The 21,678-nt window shown below is 31.5% G+C and overlaps 3 protein-coding genes across 7 annotated transcripts; 2 read left to right on the forward strand and 1 right to left on the reverse strand.

Annotated features, from left to right (window-relative positions):
- Positions 1-1,780: 1,780 nt before the first annotated feature.
- Positions 1,781-2,176, forward strand: LOC148575622 (uncharacterized). Its single transcript, XM_088501674.1, has 2 exons — positions 1,781-1,981; positions 2,075-2,176. The coding sequence occupies exons 1-2, from the start codon at positions 1,787-1,789 to the stop codon at positions 2,174-2,176; spliced, it is 297 nt and encodes a 98-aa protein (XP_088357800.1). The 5' UTR covers positions 1,781-1,786.
- Positions 2,177-3,145: 969 nt separating this feature from the next.
- On the forward strand, positions 3,146-8,651 carry LOC107611237 (uncharacterized). 5 transcript variants are annotated; one of them, XR_015902199.1, is made up of 9 exons: positions 3,146-3,748; positions 4,325-5,044; positions 6,087-6,182; positions 6,260-6,343; positions 6,691-6,925; positions 7,006-7,166; positions 7,564-7,842; positions 7,923-8,103; positions 8,246-8,651. XR_015902199.1 is itself a non-coding variant. In XM_088500928.1 (8 exons), the coding sequence occupies exons 1-8, from the start codon at positions 3,425-3,427 to the stop codon at positions 7,971-7,973; spliced, it is 1,950 nt and encodes a 649-aa protein (XP_088357054.1). In that variant the 5' UTR covers positions 3,258-3,424; the 3' UTR covers positions 7,974-8,119. The 5 variants fall into 5 exon arrangements, 1 of the variants encoding a protein (XP_088357054.1); XR_015902200.1 differs by having other exon boundaries at positions 3,258-3,748; positions 6,314-6,343; XR_015902202.1 differs by having other exon boundaries at positions 3,635-3,770.
- A 2,196-nt stretch (positions 8,652-10,847) lies between these two features.
- On the reverse strand, positions 10,848-16,040 carry RBCX2 (Chaperonin-like RbcX protein). The gene is made up of 5 exons (XM_016313281.3): positions 15,494-16,040; positions 14,452-14,543; positions 12,716-12,773; positions 12,095-12,160; positions 10,848-11,209 (listed from the first exon to the last, which is right to left on the reverse strand). The coding sequence occupies exons 1-5, from the start codon at positions 15,773-15,775 to the stop codon at positions 11,087-11,089; spliced, it is 621 nt and encodes a 206-aa protein (XP_016168767.1). The 5' UTR covers positions 15,776-16,040; the 3' UTR covers positions 10,848-11,086.
- Between the last annotated feature and the right edge of the window lie 5,638 nt (positions 16,041-21,678).

Genomic DNA, 21,678 nt, shown 5'->3' on the forward strand with positions numbered 1-21,678 from the left:
AATAGGAAAAGATCTTCACAATTTTAGCAACTATAAACAAAATTGATGACAAATTAGGATGGAACTATGTTAAATATAAAAAGTGTCAGAAGAAAGTATATATAAAAAAAAAGAAACAACTACATTTGCGGCACATGTAATCGAACACTACGATAACCAACAATAATGTAACTTTATATACTTTTCATAATCTCATCTATCAAATTATTAGTTGCTAGCCCAATACTTATTTTAGGTTCAGAATTCAATTAAAGGTTTTAGATCAAAGTGTTACAACAACTTTTATACTATTTGATGGCGACGCAAAAAATTTATTGCGCACAACTGCTTCAAATCTAATGACATTTCAGAAAAATAATGACATTGAAGCATCACCCCATCAAGAGATTAAGGAGAAAAAAAACCATACAAATTCAAGACACATCTTCGAAAGAATAACGTACATACAAAGATAGAACCAAATAACACAATATAAAGTGCATCAAACTCAACAATTCATAAAGAACATGTCTTCACAAGAACCTACGACAAAAAGAAGAAAGCACCAACTCTAACAATCAACAAAAAAAAAGGAGGACGAGTGTCACATAAGATGACTAAGTCCATCAACTAAAACAAATGCAAAAATCAAACCACCAAATAAAAATGTCACTTTATACAACTCCAACATCTAAATCTTTTGTACTACAAATTATTTAAAATAAAACACCTTTTAAATTTAACTTCAATTTACACATATTTAATTTATTTCTACAAAATATAACAATTTTTAATATTTATTATACACTATCATTAATTTACCGTCCTGCGCATCGCACGGGTCTCATTCTAGTTTAATTCTAATTTCAATTTAATCTCATTATACACATTGTATAAAATATACATTGGCTCCTCGTACTTTTTTTTTTTATTTGATTAAAATTGGATGAGTTAGCTTAGTTTAAATTTTTGATTTGGTCAAAAAAACAAGTTATTAGCTAATCATGTATTGAAAATAAGCTGTAGAAGATGATAAAATTAAATTCATATTTAATTTTTATAACGAAAAAACAAATCTAATCCCGTTAATGAGTGAAAATAATATGAGTAAAAATTATTAAGATTTCTGATATATCTAATCCCGTTACATAAATTTCTATTATATAATAGAGTATTATAGACGGTTTTATATCTTTTTAGGAATTCTAATTTTACAACTTAATCATATTATTTCTATTATTATTGCATAAACTATTTAGTTTAATTTTATTTATTTTTATCTGTAAATTATAATTGTGTTATTTTATCTCGTTAATTCTCATAACCTAACACAATGTAATTTGTAAGAATTCCCTTACTAATGTTTTATATTTTATAACGAAAAAACAAATAATTAATTCTTTTGTCCCGATTAATAATGAAAAATAGAATTCTAACTAATTGAAAAAAAAAAAACGGAAGTAGAAAATTCTAACCTCTAACTTTAGAGTTAATATTTAAAATCGTCCCCTGAAAGATACCTCGTTCTCCATATAAGTCCCTGAATGATAAACTTAATCAAAATCGTCCCCGAAAGGTGTCGAGCATAACCACGTTAGTCCTTCTGTCAAATCGTCTGCTGAGCTGGCTAACGTCGGGTAACGTGTACCGTGAAGTGCCTGGGTGGCTGAGGTCTACGTGTACCATGGGGTTGCTGACAAGGTAAGTTCGTTTAAAGAAATCAAATCAGTCCCTCAATTTGATGAACCCTAATCCTAAATGCGATGATAAATAAGTCGCATTCTGAAATTGTTGGGTGGCTGGGAGGATGGAGACGGAAAATGGATGTCGTAGTGATGGGATATCTCTTCGGTCACACGAGAGTAACGGTTCCAGTGCTTCGATGCGAATGAGGAGGAAGAGTCATGAGGAAGCATGTTTCTGCGGGTTGAAGGCTGTGATAAAAAAATCTGGGACAGCAGAGAACCCACACAGATTATTCTACGCATGTTCAAGGTACAGGGTACGTTGTTTTGAAAGTGTTGAAGTTTTTCCATCTTCTTCTGTGTTATTGGGTGTGATTCATTGTATTCTTGTCTGATTTTTGAATTTGCAGAAGGACAATCACTGTAATTACTTTAAGTGGGTTGATGGTAATGACTGTGAAGCAGTGGTTGAAGCAGGTGCTAAGGAAGATTCCAAAACTGAAGGAGGGTGAAGAAGGAGGCATGGAGAATAGATAACTTTGAAGCTGAAGTTAGATATTTGAAACTGTTAGTAATGCTGTGTAAATTCTCTTTTTTCTCTGCTTAATGGCCTAAATTGTGCTCACTAGTGCTTTCATTTCTCTGTTTCGTCTCTGAACTTAGTTCAAGATATGCTGAATTGAATCAGAGATTCTGCTCTTTGTTGTTATTGTTTGAATTATGAATGATCGGTTCTTCTATCCTTTTTCATTTTCAGGTTTCAAGAGTCGGAACTAGGATTCTCTTAGCAGAGTTTTAGGCCTCAGAGCTGCAAATAAATTAAGGTATGAGACTATTTTGAACTGTGAATCTGTTGCTGTGCCTTTCAATTGGGAGCATGTCCCCGGAAGGCGCAAGGGTAATAGTGCTAATGGCAATGGCAAGAAAAACGATTCATCCTTACCTATAAAAGTCGAGATGGCTTCCTCCATTACCAATGCTGCTCCAGGAGACGATCACCGCTGTATTCAGTACCAATACCTCTTCCAGGCTACCGGTCTTCCTACGTTGACGAAGGTTAATGGCCTGCTTCAAGTGTTGGGTCGAAGGCTTAGGGCATAGCTTGACGCAAACGACAAGTTTTGGAGCGAAACAAGTGAGATGCTTGTTGGCAGAGGGGGTCATGGGTTGCAACGTTTTGAATCTCTTCTGGAGACCAAACGACGTCGTCTCAGCTTTTGGAGGCCATTGATTCAAAACGGCGTCGTTTTGTTACTGTGCCACGCGGGCACTTAATGGTACACATCACCCGACGTTAGCCAACTCAGCGGACGATTTGACGAAAGGACTAACGTGGTTATCCTCGACATCTTTCGGGGACGATTTTGATTAAGTTTATCATTGAGGGACTCATATGGAGAACGAAGTATCTTTTAGGAACGATTTTGAATATTAACTCTCTAACTTTAACTAACGTGCTTCAAACATTATGCTGCGACTGCGACCACTGAAATGTTCCCCCTCAATCCATTGTTTGTTTCTTTGTATCATATGGAAAATGGAAAATGGAAAATGGAAAATAATAAATATACATTTTTTTTGTTTTCTGATAACATATTAAAATATATATACAAAAATAAAAAATTAAAAAACTCTTTCTCTCTCTCTTTCTGCCATCATACTTTCTTGGCTGTGGAAAGCGCAGAGCCACCACTTCCAACTCCTCCCCCGTGCATGAGCTTCCGCCACCGATACCGCCACCGACCTCCGCCACAGCTTCCATGCCAACTGCATCCGCTTCCTCGTCCGATCACATTCTAGACCGCCTGGCCTCCTCCGATGGAGAGGTAAAGCTTAAGGCTGTCAGAGAGGTGAAGAACCAGATCATCGGAAACCGCACCAAGAAGCTCTCGTACATCAAGCTCGGTGCAGTCCCCGCCGTCACCGCTGCCATCGCCGACGCCGACTCCGATGACAGCCTTATCGTCCAGTCCGCCGCAGCGATTGGAAGCTTCGCCTGCGGCGTCGACGCCGGCGTCCGCGCTGTCCTCGACGCCGGAGCTTTTCCTCATTTGATCAGGCTCCTCTCCGCTTCGGATGTGAAGGTCAATTCCGATGATCGGAACGGTTATTTCTTCAATTTTATTTTTATTTTTATTTTTATTTTTATTCATGAATTTGATTGTTTCATCCGCAATTTGTTCGATCACTATATTTCGTTTCATTCCAGATTTTCAGTCATTTAAGCTCTCTGCCAGAATTACTTATTTAAATTGCAATTTCCTTTTCTGGAGTTTAATTATGGTTTTGGGAATGTAATTAATGCTTCCTAATTCTTCTTGAGTGGTAGAATATATTTTTGGAATTATTTCTCTATTGTGACTGTTTTTCTCTTCCTAATTGTGTGGAGTTGGGCTTTAAAATCTTCCTTGTTATTTGTCACTATCATTTTTTAGTATATTCTCGGATCAATTAAATGCTTGTTAGTGTTGCCACAGTGAAAATTTGTCTTTCTTGGTTAGGGGATGGTAGTTTGGAGTGAAAACGGAAAGGGAGTGAAAATGGAAGGCAATTGAGTGATTCCAGTGCGTTGGGTTGAAAGATAAAAACAGGAAATGCTTGTGGCTTATTGATTGTTGATTTTCTCTTGAATCTTGATAGCCTTGTCCCTCCTGTTTCAGGTTGTAGACGCTGCTGCCCGATCTCTACGAATGATTTATCAATCAAAACTAGCTCCAAAGTATGATTTTTTTAAAGAGGAGAACATCGACTTTCTTCGTTCACTGTTGAAGAGTGAGAATGAAAATCTTACCGTACTTGGTGCAGGCATTGTTATTCATTCTTGTGAGACAAGTGATGAACAAAATAAATTATGTTGTGCTGGCATTTTGGAGAAGCTTATTAGCCTTCTCGATGGCTCTCTGAGTCAACGAGATGCTAGTTTAGAGTCCTTAGCTGCAATCATTAAAAACGACCCAGAAGTTATCTCAAAGTTTGTTGACCTTCATAGTGGAAGAGCATTAAGTTCTGTAATTGAATTAACTAAGGACAGATTTCCTCGGACAAGGTTATTAGCTTGCTTGTGTTTGATTTGTGTAAAGAATTCTTCTTCCTGCTATCTCCAAGACATAGGAACCAAAACCAAATTAGTGTACATTTTGCTCGAGCTCCTTGATGACTCTGGTCAAGTTGGAGATGAAGCTTCTTTTGCTTTCTCAAGTTTGATTGCAGATAAAGAAGATATGCATAAGTTAGCATTTGAGGCAAATGCTATTGATAAGTTCTGTAGTACCTTGCAAAAGCATCCTTTACCTCCAAAGCGCCTTGAAGGTGTATTTCTGGCCTTGGGTAATCTTTGCTCAAAATTAGAGTGTTGCAGGTCAAGTTTTATTTCATTGCAGGTAAGTTGTTTCATTGACACTATTAAGAAAATCTCTTATATTCATTGCTAGTCCCCATTTCCTTTTCTTGCAATGTTTTGTTATCTGCAATGCCTTTGCTGCTGCAAAAGCAAAACTTTAATTACAATGCTTCTGCTAGCAGTTTCCATAGGAACTTGTTTGTCATGTTACTGGTTTTTTCAGTTGGTAAAAAAAAAATTAGCACCATTGGGAGGGTGTATCAAAGGACTAATAATGGGGTAGGAAGCAAATTATTTTTCCAGAAAATGATGTTATTTTTCCTTTATGCACTCCTTTTCCCATGGCATCATTTCATCCTGGAATATGTCACTGTGATATCTATATTTTGTATGTAAGGTGATTAAGATCTCTCTATCGTTTTCATTTTTGGTGCCATGCATTTTCATCCATGTATATATTTTTTTTTTGGGTGACTTTTCATCCATGTATATGTGTACTGCATTTTTTTTCCCAGAACTATTTTTGTACAATGGAAATCATTTTTAAATTTAATTAGCTCATATTATTTTCTTTTTAGCAATAATTTCTTAGGTTATGTATATTAGAGTTTAGATATAAAGTAGTAGTAGTTGTTGTTGTTTTTAGTTTTTATGTTTTTTACTTCTTTTTTTAATTTTTGTTTAAAAAATATTCCTGGCATTGTTGCTGCCTTGCTGGTAAAGACTAAAGAAACTTTTACCCCATTGAGTTAACTACCTTGCAACCATTTTTGGCAAAATACAGTGAAGTCTAACATAAAGATTGGAACTTTTGCATCTTTTAGACAAACTGATGAATTTAATTATTTAGAAGTGATAGTGAGTCTGTATACTTATACTATTGACGTAATATTTTATACCATCCCAAGCTCCCATCTATTTTCTACTAGAACCAATTTTGACGTTTCTTCTCAGGCCATAATAGATGAAGTTATAATGCAGCTTTCACTAGATAACTGTTTATTCATATATTAAGTACACATTTTTAATCATCATTTTCTTTCTTTTTCATTTTTATTTTTTTAAAACAAATCTGAATATAGGTATTGGATCTAGTAGTCGATGCCTTAACCCATGATGACACCATTGTACGTGCTGCAGCTTGTGTTTGCTTAAGAAGTGTCTCTCGTTCAATCAAGGTCTGTAAATGAGATACATTTGGTACTTGAAGTCTTTTATGCTATGTAAAGCTCAAGTCTCATAAAATTTTATTCAGACTCTGAGTGCAGGTCATTTTTTGACTGAAAAGGCTGCCATTTCTCTATTTCAGCTTCTCTCTGATCATTCTACTAATGTCCAGGTATCCTGTTGTATCTATAATGTTTGTTTGTATCTAGGTTAAACTGAATGTTCATCTATTGCTCATTAATCAATATGTGACAGCGTATGCTGTTCTGATGATAATTCAGGTGTTATTTTATTTTGGTTTTAAGTCTGTCAAATACACATTGTATATGTTATCGTATGACCTATTATTAACCATAAATAGGCGTTTGCCTTTAATTAGACTCAAGGTGTCATGTTCTTTTCACAATCCCTATTCTTTGAAGAGAAAAAATTGTTCTCATTTCCCATAACTAAACACATATAGCCTCATTAATGTTGTTTAAGGCCATCAAGGTGGAACATTTCCTTTCTTATCTCCAGGTTGCAGCCCTTGGTGTCATCAGTAACATAGCGATTGGATTTTCATTGCATAAGTCAGTATTCATGCAATATGGAGGCATTAAAGAGCTTGTGCAATTGACAAAGTCTATGGATTCATCTCTAAGGTTAAATGCTATATGGGCCTTGAGGAACATGGTATTCCACGCAGATAAAATATGCAAGGAAGTAATTTTTGTGGAATTGACAGCATCAGCAATCGCTAGCCTTATCTGTGGTATTGACACTCAAGGTCTTCTTTTTCTGATTAATTCATATCTACCGAGTAAGTTGTCCTTGATTATGTGTATTCTGCAGATCCTGAGCCTTCTGTTCAAGAACAAACTATGGGCCTTGTCCGCAATTTTGTTCACGGATGTATATACTCTGTTGAATATGCTTTTGCTGAAGATGGTATCATACTAGATGCTATTTTAAGGCAATTACAAAAATCTTCAAAAGTTGAAATTGGTATACAGGTTGGAGTATCTTTTGTACCTAATTATTTTTGTATAGAGTAGATGATGTAAATTTCCAGATTCTCTTAATATCACTGTGTAGCGATCCACTTAATGGGATAAGGCTGTTTTGTTGTACTGATATCACTATGCTGTAATATTTCAAATATTTTATATCTATACCTTAAGGACTGGGGTTGTGGTCAATTTAGTTACTGGCTTGTTATCTATAATTTGTCATTCTTTCCTAAATGGCATTGTCATTTAATGTCAATACCGTTATAGAATAACACATCAATATGATAACTAAGCACAAGAAAGAATTTCTATTTATTAAAATAACAGGTATGGACTAATTTTATTGAATGGTTCTTTTCCTTTAAGCTGATTATTATGTCTTGGTTCTTTTTCCTTGTAGGGGATGTATGTATTCGTCAATATTGCTAGCGGAAATGAGTTTCATAAGGAATCTGTAATGCAGCTACTTTTTCCTCAAGCAGAGAATGAGTCTCACTCTTTTTTCAACCAGTTTCTGCAGAGCAATAACTGGCATTTACGCTCAGCTTCTATTTGGGTTATAGTTAATCTCACTCTTCCTGAAAGTCCCAATGCATTTGGTCGAATTATGATTTTGCGTAGGCTTGGCATAGTTTCTCAAATACAGAGGATGGCCAATGATTTTCACATGGATGTGAAGGTTCTTTTATTCTTCATCCCAAACTAAATTCGTTTTACACTTTCGTTAAGTATTATGTTAATTTTCTTCTATTGCTGCAGCTTCGTGCAAGACATGCACTTGGGCAGATTATTACTTTTGGTGATAGCTAAATCTAATCAAATCCTTGGATACAATCCCTTTGGCACAGGCAAAGATGGGAGATTTCAATAGAAATTGTTTCCTTTTGTATTCACATCTTATGTATGTTGCATCCTGCATTCAAAATCAGCTTTCAATATGGTATGTTAATTTTTTTCAGCAGATGATGTTCAATAGGGCACTCTGTTTACTGATTATGGGTGTCCCGAGAAGTTTCCTTAGAAGATAATAGTTTTCTATTATGTCATATATCTGATTGCTTCTTTAATGTTTCCCTTTCCAGGTGTATCAAGTTGCATTAGTTTTTCTTTTTTAACCAGTCAGAGTAGTGTGAAAGCTTTCTGATTCCATAAGCACTCCTGACCAGGTTAATTTCAGCATCTCATTTTCTTAACTGCACACAATATTATGTGCTACTTTTTGTAAATCAGAGGATCAATGTAGATTTACAGGCTTAGTGTTGTAAGATATGAGTAGTAAATGTATAGTTTAGAACTCAGCTTCAACTTCATTCTGGTTTAGGCATACTGACAATTAAGGGAGTACTGTATATATAAGCACCATATAAAGGCACCATATATGTAAGCACCATACAATTAAATCCTTGTAAACTTCTGTCTTTCTGATTCTTAAATTATTTGAGCTCTGATCCAAAAGCTGGAAAAGCCCTGAGCCCACTTGGTTTCGACAATGCTTCTTAGTTGTTTCTCATGAATGCTATATTCCAAATAATTTGTTAGGCAGTGTTTTGAGAAAGGAAGCATAGTCTTTTTTTATGTTTTATTTTTTTTTATCAAAATTCTTGGTCAATTTAAATAGAAACGGTTATAAACATATTTGGGAGGACGATCATGACTGATACTCGTGGTGATTGTGGCGAAGAGCCTACTGAAGGGATAAATACATGTAGGGTAAGTATTTTAGTTAGGCCACGTCTATGGTGGCTAAGTTAATAGTGACTACAGGTGACTATAAATTAACTAACAAATAAAAAAGTGATATTTGGACAAATAAAAAAGTGATATTTGGCCATGAAAAAAAGCTGATTAAAATTTCTGTTACATTCAAATCATACTTATAACTAATTGAGGGAATGTATTTTACCTAAATACATGGATAAGACAAATTTCATGTCGGAGCTGACGGAAAGCGGGAAGAGTTAACGGAGTGATGGTGGTGTGGTACAAGATGATGGAGGCGATGGCGGCAAAAAAAAAAAGGAAAAATTGGATATTGGGTAAATGAAAACAGAGCCTCCAATTATGGCAGGGAACGGAGGAAGCAATCTCATCAAGGAAGAGGCGCGGAGGCAGATGGGCGGCGGTGGCCATGGATACCGATTGCTGGAACTGTAGCAAGAAATCCTGTCAAAACAAAGATCACATTCGGTTCCATGTAACTCCAGGTAGAAGAAGACATTTCTCACCGACTTAAGGCTATTACTTGTAGCGGCAAACCAAATCTGATAGCTTGAATCCAAGAAGAGAAATTATATGATTAGATAATGTTTTTTCTTGTTCTGACCCACATTTCTTCTTTACTAGTATATTGTTTCGTTGATGCTGAGAAGCTAAGACCAAAAAAAAAGAAAAAAAATTTACTGCGCCGGTCAAAATTATGGTCAGCAAACATTCTATCTTTCACGTGTTTCATTTTAATTTTTCAGTCACTTATAGCTACCATAGCCATGAGACAAAGATGGCCACCAGAGAACGCACCGGTTAGTTATTGTACTATGTTATTCTTCTAACCTATTCTTGATAATTAGGAAATATTGCTCACATTCTCCTATGAACTATAAGACTTTTCATGTCTTTCTAATTAATTTCCACTATTTGTATGTTATACATATCTTGATCAACTGCAATCACGTACATAAAAATTATTGATTAGAAAACCGTTCATTCAGTTTTTGTCTTGCTTTGCATTGATCCTGTACACTTAACATCAAATATAGCAGAGACTTAATTTAGTCTTTGTCTTCCAGTTTGAATCTCTCAATCTCAATTTCTCATCTAAACGTAGCCTTAAATACTTAAATCTAGCTTCCGGAGGTTGAAAAGAAAATTTATGGGACCTTCAGGTAAAAATGGAATTGTACAAGGTGTACGTTTCTTATTAATATTTAGACCGGGCTCAATGTGGAAAGCTTCCATATTGATAATGGATTATTTTACATGAAAATTTGTTTCAACAATTTCATGTGAAGAGAAGTTCAGAACAATGAATAAAGTTGAAATTAATTTAGATATTTTGGCACATATATAAGATTTTAGTTCCTTATTGTGAAGAGAGTTAGGCAAACCCAGAGATCTTTCTGAGATTTTGGCACATACAATTTGCTTTATATGTGAGATTTTTTTCACTTTGTATTTTTAGTTTTAGTTACTTGCATGCTGAAATTACGTGGTTGTTTAATTATCAGCATCTGTGGTAGAAGCACATCACATTAGATTGTTCAGTTTGATTCTATTTTTGGGTCTCTACACTGCTTTTAGTTTTATAATTAATAATTAGGTCATTCGTAGTGTAAAAAAGGTTAGAATTAACTGAATATTTTTTCGCAAATTAAAGGTATTCATAATTAAAAACCTAACTAGATGTTTGACCGCATATATTTATTTTAATAGAAATATTCTGTTAATTTTAACGTTTTTGACATAAAAAGGACTTAATTATAAAATTAAAAATAATGTAAGGATCTAATTGAAAAGAAAAAAAAACATAGGGACTTAATTAAAAATTTGATAAAATTATAAAGACCAATAGAATAATTAAATCTAAAATAATCTAACATAATCGGATGCTGAAAGTGGCTTATGATCTGGAAATGGCTGCAATGTTGAGGATTTTTTTTTTTTTCGATGAAACATTTGCAAACACTCTTCACAAATGCATATATTTTTAAGCCATTCGTAAATCCTCCTCAAAGTGTCTAAGTAATGATTTGCATATATATTTATATATACAAATTTACAGAACGTATAACACCAATAATCCTATTCTGCGAAAATAATGTAACGGACACATTTGGTATTGAAACAATAGTTATACCTAGGCTAATAAAGAAGCTGAAAAAACAGAAGTGAAAACCGAGGACTGAGATAAGAAAAAAAAAAGGTTATCAGCCAATCATTTCTGTGTTTGAGTCATCTGAGGGCCATATTACTGTCTCCATGAGCCGTTCCCTCATCAACTCTAGATTTTCATCAGAGATTTCTTGATATATCTCGGCATGATTACATTTCTGCATTTACCATCAAGGTAGATAAATTTCATAAATATAATTTCATCAATCCACATTCCATAACACTTTGTTTGGATGTTAGAAAGAAAAGGAAAGGAAAGAAAATAAGAGGAAAGAAAATAAAAAGAAAAGTTGAGTTATTTGTATGTTGTTTGGATGAATAGAAAATAGATGGAAAGAAAATAGAGAGAAAATTTTCCTTTATTTGGATGAAAAGAAAAGTGAGAAGAAAGAAAATCATAATAGCATAAAATTACATTAATACCCTTTTCATAAAATAAAGTATAAATATTTTTATTTATTCATGTTTTATTATATTTTATAAATATTATAAAATATTATAATTTTATATATTTGATTTAAATTATTTATCTAATATATATAAAGTTTAAATATAAATTTTTATTATAATAATATATTAAAACTAAATTTATATTAATATTTGTCAATAATAATATAACTAAGGGTAATACTAGAAATACAAAATTATCACACTTTTCTTCTTATTTTCTTGCTTGTGATGGAAAGAAAATTTTTTTAGTGGGATCCACACAAATTTTCTTTCCTTCCTATTTTCTTTAATAACCAAACAAAGAAAAATATCATTTTTTATCCATTTTCTTTTCATTTATTTTTTTTTTTTCATTCATTTTCCATCAAACCAAACATAGTGTTAAAGATTGCTAAAATAAACTCTCAATCTCATCCCTGACAAAAAAGTTGGAGGATAAAGTTGCTGTCGCTAAGATTTTAAAATGAAAACTTGTTCCTCCCCATTTGAAAAAGATTACTTTTTATTGTTTTTGTGCCAAGGATGAGATTGATATTTTACTCTATTTTTAATATGCTTATGAATGTTTGGGAGTATTTTTTTTATTCCATTACCTTGACCCATTTACCATAGAGGTGAAGCCTAGTAACCATCACTCTTTCAGCGAGATCTTGTTGCTCCTATCAATTGTGACAAAACGATATAAGGCATCATTTACAATTTATTGTAACGTGAAATATTTAATGCAAATCATATGTAGACATGAAACTTGGATATATGGTAGGAATCAATGAAGTTGTAGAGTCAGATCCTTGAGTATGAAATGCATGATATAATTGCTAAAGAAAGTATATATTAGCTCATTTTTATTGTCAATGTTTTCGGTATCAAGAGAAGAGCATATAATACTTTAATCACGTTATATGTTCATAAAAAAATTAGTTATTAAATCAGTTTTTATATTACGGATTAAAATATATATTAAAAATATATAAATAATATATGTAATATATATAAATACTATTTTGATAATTTGATTTTTAATATGTGCATGGCTTTTTAATAACTTTTTGAAGAATATTTTGAGCAAAAGATTAAAAAATCTTTTATATAATTCATGGTACATTTTCATTTTTAATATACTTGGAATCTAAACACAAAATCATTAATCAATCACATGAATTTTTATCAATTATATTCTCTACAAATGAAATGCTAAGGATGCTGAAAAATACCTTTCCGAGGATTCGAATAAAACGTTTCCCATCTCCTGGTTTGTTCGATGCAACAAAACTGCCAACATAGAAAAATTCAGTTAGCATGGCGATTAGTGTATGACTTTATAAATCAATTAGACGTTGTATGTATTATCTCATAACTTCAAGAGAGTATGTAATTTTGTCCACTTTGCTATACCAATCAACTTGTAACTAGGCATCCACAACCACCTTTTACAACTTCTATAACATTCATTTCGTCATTCTAAAAAGTTGGCCAATTATCTGCTTCTATCACTTTGATATCAAATTTTTGTCGAATTTATCTTTTATAGCAAATAAAAAAAATGTTTGTACTTTTAAATTAAATATTAACTATTTAATTATTTTGGGTGATTAGACCCTAAACTTTTAGGTATCATAATAAACACCTCTAAAGTTTTATTAGACTTATGGTTTATTTGAATGAAAAAATACTTTTTATAAAAAAATAAAATATTTTTATTAAGTTTTAAATACATTTAGATATATTTTTTTAAAAAAAATATTTTCATTAAAAAAAATAAATTATTTGTTTTTTATAAAAGCCAACAATACCTCACTTTAAAAAAAATAAAAATAAAAGATATTTTTAATATTTAAAAATTTCTTTCAAAAAATGTATCTAAATGTAAAATGACTATTTTCAAATTAAAAAAAAAAACAAATATTTTTTTCAAAAGTCAATCTAAACTGAGTTTTAATACCTTTATATTTTGTTAAACGTGACATTGACACCACTGAATTATATTTTGTAAAATATAACACTCATCTCTTTTACTCCTAGTAAGGCTAGTATAAACATGATAAATCAAACTATCAAATAACTTGAGGTTGAGGGAATGTCAGTCTAATTTACCATTATTTAAATTGACAAAAAAGACAGGTGCAATGAAATTTTAGCTGACTTGAACTATATTTAGTAGTGTCATGAATCTAATTATGAAATAGTTTTTATTGAGTTACCAGGTTCAAGTTCAATAATCATATTGAACACTGCTTAATTGATCAGGTCACCTACTAGCGGTACAAAAATAATCATTGGTTACAATTTGTATACATAATAGATTAGTATGTATGATAAATTTTCTATTAAGGGTATCATCAATAATAGCTAGGAGGCATCGAAGTTTTGGTTGAAATAATCGACTAAATTCTTAAAGTAACCCTTCAAATTTACAATTTTCATCATTTTATTAATCTCTCAAATTCAAAATTTATTATATTGGTCCTAAGATTCAGTTTTAAGCATTATATTAATCTTTAAACTTTTCTATCATTGAGTTAACGAATAAAATATTAAAGTAGTTAGCTCTGACTTATTATCCTAAATATAAGACTAAATGGTGTCGTTTTATTTTGAGGTCTAAACAAGGCAAAATGAGAATATAAAGAAGAGTGTATATTATGTATAAACTATTTTATCTTTTTTAATTTTCCAAAAGGATTTCGTTTTTGTCTTATTTAAATGTCAAAACCAAAAAAATATTATTTAGCCTTATATCTAGTGTGGCAAATCAATGCTAATTCACCATTTCGTTAGTTTGATTTAACGTGTCGAAAAAGATCCAAGGATCAATATAGTATCTAGAACTAGATCTAATATAATGAATTTTGAATTTGAAGAACTAAAATAGTGAAAATCGTGAATCTCGAAAAACACTACGGGATTGGTCTGAAATCATCTATGTATGGACAATAAAAATTGAACTTACTTGTAGAACCAGGTATATTGAGGAGGGTTCATCTCATACAACTGCTGAAGAACTGTTCTCACAGCCTTATACGTGAAATAGTTGAGCATTTGCTGTGTCCAAAAAATGTAAGTATCAATTAGATCACAAACCACATTTCGTTTATTTAATTCAACTTTGTCAGTTGTTTAATTTTAATTTCTGTGCTACCATTAACTACTCATTTGGTGTCAACATGCTCTGCCTACTTACTACAAAATCATTCATGTATGCTTCTATCTATCTGCTTAATGTTTCAAAATTTAATTTTTATGTTCTGTTAGTATAAAAATTTTACTTAGAAAATTAGTGGTTTGTTGTCATGAGTAAAAATAATTAATTTCCAAAGACATTAATTAAAATATCATTTGAACACATGAAAAATTTAATTGGATGATCGTGTTACATTATCACTACATCAAAATTAAATTTAACTTTTTGACCCAAAAAAATTCTAACAAAATAAAACGAAGAAGGAACACTAAATTATATTACAATATTAAATAAATAAGTTTCTAATTAATTCTTAAGAGTTTTCAGAAAAGTATCAACATAGTATTTCAAAAGAATCCTGTTAGAGAGCCAATGGAATATTTGTATAATGTATACAATAGGCTATGAGTTAAAAAATGAACATTATCCATACTATCTAGAATAATCATCCGGGTACCAGGATAATAAACATCTCATCCACTCATCCCAAAAGTTTAAACTGATTTTGGGGTTCACCAAGAATCAAACTCTTGACTTTTCGGATCTAGAGCTCTGATACCATGTCATGAAATCATTCATCCTAAAAGCTTAAACTGATAGGAAAAGATAACACTAATGGTTATATCTTTAATACTGAATTGGACATCCCTAAACCTCCATTGTACACATTGTACAGATATTCCATTAGCTCTCTATACATAAAATACTAATTTGATTATTAGATGGGACAACAATAATGTAAGTAAATAAATAAAATTTAAATTCTTAATTAATTTAAACAGAAAATAAATGATTTGTATATGTTAATTACCGTTTTAACATCATCAAAAGTCTCCTCATATTGACCACCAAGCTCGTTGAGAATGTTGAATCTCCTATAATGATTTCGCTGCTGCTTCTTGAAACTTCTTCTACTAAGACATAGCCTCCACTCTCTCATTGGATCAATGAAGGAACTTCTCAACTCCATAATATTATTATTGTTGCTCTTTAGACTCACACTTGTTGCATGTGCATGATGATCCACACACAAACATGGACCTGTGTGTGATTCCATCACTGATGAACCCACCACCGATAAAGCACCCATCATCTTAATAACACTACTTTTGCCAAATCAAAGATATTGATATTATTATTAATGTAGAGTTTCAAAGAGAATTGGAGATATGTAATAAGTATACCAAGGAAATTAAAATAAAGAACACAAATTGAAGGGTAATATAATAGTTGGGTGTTCCAAGGAACTTGGGAAAATTTAGAGAAGTTGTATAGTCAAAGACGCATGTAGTTGTTGAATGAAGGTTGAAGAGGAAAAAGAGAGAAAGAAAGAAAGAAAGGAATTGGCTTTTGGGTCCAAGATAGGAAGGTGGGTGGATTTTTTGAAGGGTGTGTGTGAACCTTAACCAGACAACATTTTGAGGTCCTAAATTGTCCAACAAATATATAAAACATTGGAATACCAATAAAAAAGAAAAAAAATTATATTTACATTAATTTTTTTGTGAAAATTCAGTGCAGTCACGTGAAGTTGATAACTGAGAGTCGTCAGATAAAAAATTAGTCAAATCATTCAAATCATTTAACAGCTCTCAACTATCAATTTCACGTAAAATTAATTGCACCTGAGTTTTTACCTAATTTTTTGTGAATAATTCTTTTATATTTGTATAAAAAATTATTTTTTATCTCATTTTTATTAATTACTTTTAATACAAAAATAAAAATATAAAAAAAATACAAAAATATAGATGCCTGAAAATATAAATATTATTTTTTTTTATAATATAAATTATGAACAATACTTCAGATTTAATTTTAATATGCTATTCTTTTTTAGCAAAGCTAGTAGGAAATTAGGAATGTAGGATGAGAGTTGATGACCAGATTTTAGACTTAAACTGGAAATACAACAAATAACTATATTTTAAAATATTCAAGGTTTAATTAAAACTTAGTCCTCATATTTTGTATAAAATAATAATATAATATATTAATTCTTAATAAGTCCAAATTGATCTAACAAACCTAAACCTGACATAAAACGAAATAATTTAAACTAATAAATAAATAAAGAGTTTGAACTAGATTAAAACTCTGAAAAGTCAGGTCTCGATCTCCTAATTCCTGAGAAAGAAAAAAGAACAAGGTATTATATACGTGGTCTGTGGGCCGCTTAATAATATAGGAAAAATAATTTTTAGAAATATATATATATATATATATATATATATATATATATATATATATATATATATATCAGTTAATTTTTTAATACGTAATTTTATAGTATAATATTAGAATTTTTTTAAGTTTAAATTATGAATTTAAGGTTTGGTATTTAATTTTGTTTAAAAAAGTTAATGTAAAACAAATAAAAAAATTATGCCAAAATGTACACAAACTTTAGAAAAAAAGTTCTTACATAACAAGTGGCTGGTAGTTTGAAGAGATGAATCTGTGGCCACGTGGGTGTGAATCTTTGTCATGTTACACAAGAACATGAAGGGACATACCCTAGGAGAAACGTGTATAAAGTTTCGTGTGTAATCATGTATGTGTATTAATGAATGAATGTGTGAGATGTATTAGGCAAAGAATTCATGAGAGATTTATTAATTAGAGGGGTCCCCTCAAAATTAAAACTAACCAAAGCTGTGCACATTTCACATTTGAAGACATCGATCTTCACACGTGTTTTGTTCTTTTCTCGGGTTTCCTTTACCTAACATAGATTGCGTCAACTAACCTTGTTGGGTTATACTCACTCACGTTCTTTATTATTTGTTCTTATTATGTACGCTAATTAATAAGTTTAAGCAGTATTTACTAATGGGTTATGTTAGGTGTACACTAAAATCAGTCACTAAAGTTAGCTACCAGTATAACATATATGTTAGAATATAAATACACATTAAAAATAAATTAAACTATATATATTTAAAGTTTTATACATAATACATTGATGACTGATTTTAGTGACTAATTTTTGTGTACAAATAACATTTCTCATTTCCTAATAGCTCTGTAAAATTATTTTCTCTTATTATGTCTATTAATTCTTTACAAGGCGTGCATTAATCATCAAGACAAGATAATTTTATTTTTGTTTTGGGCTCAGATTTTAGCCCAGTGTTAGATATTGAAGATTGATATAACAAGGAAGAAAAATTAATTATTCTGTTAGTCTTTATAATTTTACTACATTTATAATTAGAGTTAACTATATTTTTTTTATAAATTAAAGATATTCATAATTAAAAATTTAATTAATTTTTTGACTACATATATTTTAAGAGAAATATTCTATTAATTATAATATTTTTAACATGAAAATAATTTAATTATAAAATTAAAAATAATATAAAGATCCAATTAAAAAAAATATAAAAACGTAATTAAAAATTTAACGAAATCATAGGGCGAAGTAATTAAACAAAAAAAATACAAAATTTTTCATACAAAGATTAATGAATGAACGAAGATCAAGTAGTGCTCACTCCCAAAATCAAACAATCCGAATCATTTGAGTGAAGGTCGCAAATACTTGGTACGAGAAGGGGCCTTGACTCATACAAGGCAAATTCATTTTGAAGTGAGAAAACTTTGGATGCTTATCAAGTTATTATATGATAGATTATGAGATCCTTGAAGAACTTCAAATTCAGTCAATGAAGAGTTTGAGGTATTAGCATATCGAGACTAAACATAACTGTACAATTCTTAACTAAAATAATGTAAACCATAAAATAGGAGTTAGAAGTTCAAAAGAAATACACAAATAAAGTTGTATATTAGGTCAGCTAAAATGTTTATATTAGTCTTTAAAAATACTTTAGAATTTTACTTTATTTGTATTAAATATTTTTAAGCTACTACTTTGACTCATGTTATAGTGAAGCACAATCTAAGAATTTTAGATATTATTTCTTTAAGTTTTTATAGGATTATGATAAAGTGACTTAATTCAATACAACACCAACTAAGAACTTTATATATTTCACTGACTTTGTGAGAAAAGATTTAGATTGGGTACTCTACGCCAACTTAAAATTAAAACATTAGATCTTATTATCTCAAATTTTTTTAGGATAAGATGTGATTCAATTAGATATTCCACCAATCAAGAATCTTAGATATTCTCCTAACCTTTTCGGACAAGACTTAAATTGTATATCCACCAATTTAAGAATATTAGATATTATTATCTCAAGCATTTTTAGACTAAGAAATGACTTAATTGGATACTCCACCACCAACTAAAACCCTTATATATTCTCCTAACTTTCTTAAAAAAAAACTCAAATCAAACTGCAGCTTAACCTAAGAACCTTAGATATTTTTTTTTAAAGTAAAAGATGCAGCAAGAAGCTATGATAGCATTATTTCATAGCACACTAGTAACTGAGATGAAACAAACCAAGAATAACAAGGAATCAGAGAGAATTTTTTGACAGAAAAAACATTGATAGTAAAAATAGAGGACAATAAAAATATTTCTTATTTTTTTACCATCGAATGAGATACACGCATCCCATATATATACATACTAACTCTACAACAAAAATGTTGACTAACTAAACTATGTTAGCTCTTGAGTTTTTTCCTGACTCCAACTCACTCTTATCCCTTATACCCCCTCCCCCTCAAACTAAAGTATGGACATGAGAATACCTTTAGTTTGTGCTTGAATCTATCAAATAAGTGCTAGGATAGAGGCTTAGTCAGACAATTAGCAACTTGATCAGAGAATGGAATATGTGTCACAAAAAAAAAGATTTTTGATTGATTAGATCTCTGATAAAGTGAAGATCCAACTCTAGGTGCTTGCATCTACTGTGCAGTATGAGATTAGTAGCTAGAAGACAAACATTTTAATTATCGCAGTAGATGGTAGGTGGTGTAATCTATGGTATATGTAATTCACTCAAGAGTTGTTGGACTGAGATGATTTCAGTTTGTGCTGCACACATAGTTTGGTATTTGGCCTCTGTACTATTTTTACTGACTTTTGTATGCTTACTACTCTTCCATGATATCAAGTTATTGTCCAGGTAAACACAAAACCCAGTGATGGAGTTTCGATCCTCCAAATCGTCTCCCCTGAAATCAGTGAATTTGGTAAACACAATTCCATGTTCTACTGTACCTTGCACATAACAAAGTATTTTCTTCACACTTTTCTAATGTTTAAGGGTTGGATTATGAACAAACTGAGACATCCGATTCACTACAAAAGTAATATCTGGTCTGGTCATTGTTAAGTACTGTAAGGCTCTAACTATAGATATGTACTTTGTTGAATTTTCAAATGGTTCTGAATTAGAGGAGCAGAGTTTCGAATCTGTCGACATTGGCGTTAGCAAAGGCTTTGAATTATTCATTCCAGCTTTGAGTAAGAGTTCCTTAGCATACTTTATTTGAGATATCAGAAGATCTCCATGAGAAAGATAAGTAGCTTCAAGACCTAAAATATAGTTAAATCTGCCAAGATCTTTTAAATTTTTTTTATAATTGAGATATTAAAGTTTCAATTTCCTGTGAATTGTTCCTTGTGACTATGATGTCATCTACATACGCTAACAAATAAGTCACATCAGAAGAATTATGTCTAACAAATAATGACACATCTGATTTAGTACTCTTAAAACCAAACTTGTAGAGAGTATCTGCCAATGTCTTGAATCAATTTCTAGGTGCTTGCTTCAAGCCATATATAATAGCTTTATTTAGCTTGCAAACTAATGAATTGTTATGATGAACATACCCTTGAGGCTGAACCATGTAGACATTCTCTTCGAGTGTGTCATTTAAGAAAGTATTGTCAAAGTCAAATTGCCTTAATGGCCACCCCAAAAAAACTACAATGGTTAACACAACTCTTACTGTGGCTAGTCGAATTACTGGTAAGTAGATCTGTTTATAGTCTACACATTCCTTTTGATGAAAACCCTTACCAATTAGCCTAGCTTTAAACTTAAGAATACCTCTATTTTGATTTTTCTTAATTGCAAAAGCCCATTTGCTTCCTATTACTGTTGCATTAGCAGATGGCTCTGTAAGGATCTAGGTATTACACCTCTCTAGAGCCTGAATTTCTGTGTCTATTGCTCTCTTTCAATGAGAATAGTTAAGAGCCTGTTTAACTGTAGTTGAAATACTGTAAATAAGATCAATCATTTCTGTATTGAAGGCTTTTGGCTTGTGTATTCCAGATTTGGCCCATGTCATCATGGAATAGGTATTTGTAGGTGTTATGGAGGGTAAACCTCTTTCTAAGCCACTAACAAGGATAGGCGAATGAGGTTGAGGTAAAGGTGGGGGGGGGGGAGGGGATCTGATGTTTGTGAAATTGAAGGCCTAATGTAAATAGCTATGAAGCACGGACACTTCGCTGAGTTGTCGTGTCCGCGTGTCGGACACATTTTGGACACGACACTCACCGACACTCGTCCGACACGCGTGTCTGCTGTGTCCAATCGTGTCTTAATAAAAAGTAAAAAGTTATTCTCCGGACATGCTTGGACACACCTAAATACCATCACGTGTCAGTGTGTCCAGTCTTATTCTTAACATATATTCTTGAAATAAATTTAGATATAATATATATTATTATTTATTAAAACAAAAATATTTTAAATACTTGATAGAATTAAAATAAGACATTAAAAATAATTACAAAAATTAATTTATATTTTAATATCAATAAAATATCAAAATATCATTACGATTTATCTAAAAAATAATTTATATTTTATATGTATGCGTGTCATCGTATCTTATAAGATTTTAAAATTTGCGTGTCGGCGTGTCCCGTATCGTGTCGTATCCCGTATTCGTGTCAGTGTCCGTGCATCGTAGGTAAATAGGAAAAATCATTAGAGGTGGTGTCTGTAGAGGTGTGTGGTAGTTCTGACAGTACAGAGGATGCTGGGAGAGGAAGATTTTTTGTAAAAGAGGATAAGGATAAGGACATTTGTATTTCAAACTTGGTGG

This window comes from Arachis ipaensis, chromosome B1, assembly GCF_059453495.1.
Source record: "Arachis ipaensis isolate K30076 ecotype BB chromosome B1, ASM5945349v1, whole genome shotgun sequence".
In the NCBI taxonomy this organism is placed as follows: domain Eukaryota; kingdom Viridiplantae; phylum Streptophyta; class Magnoliopsida; order Fabales; family Fabaceae; genus Arachis; species Arachis ipaensis.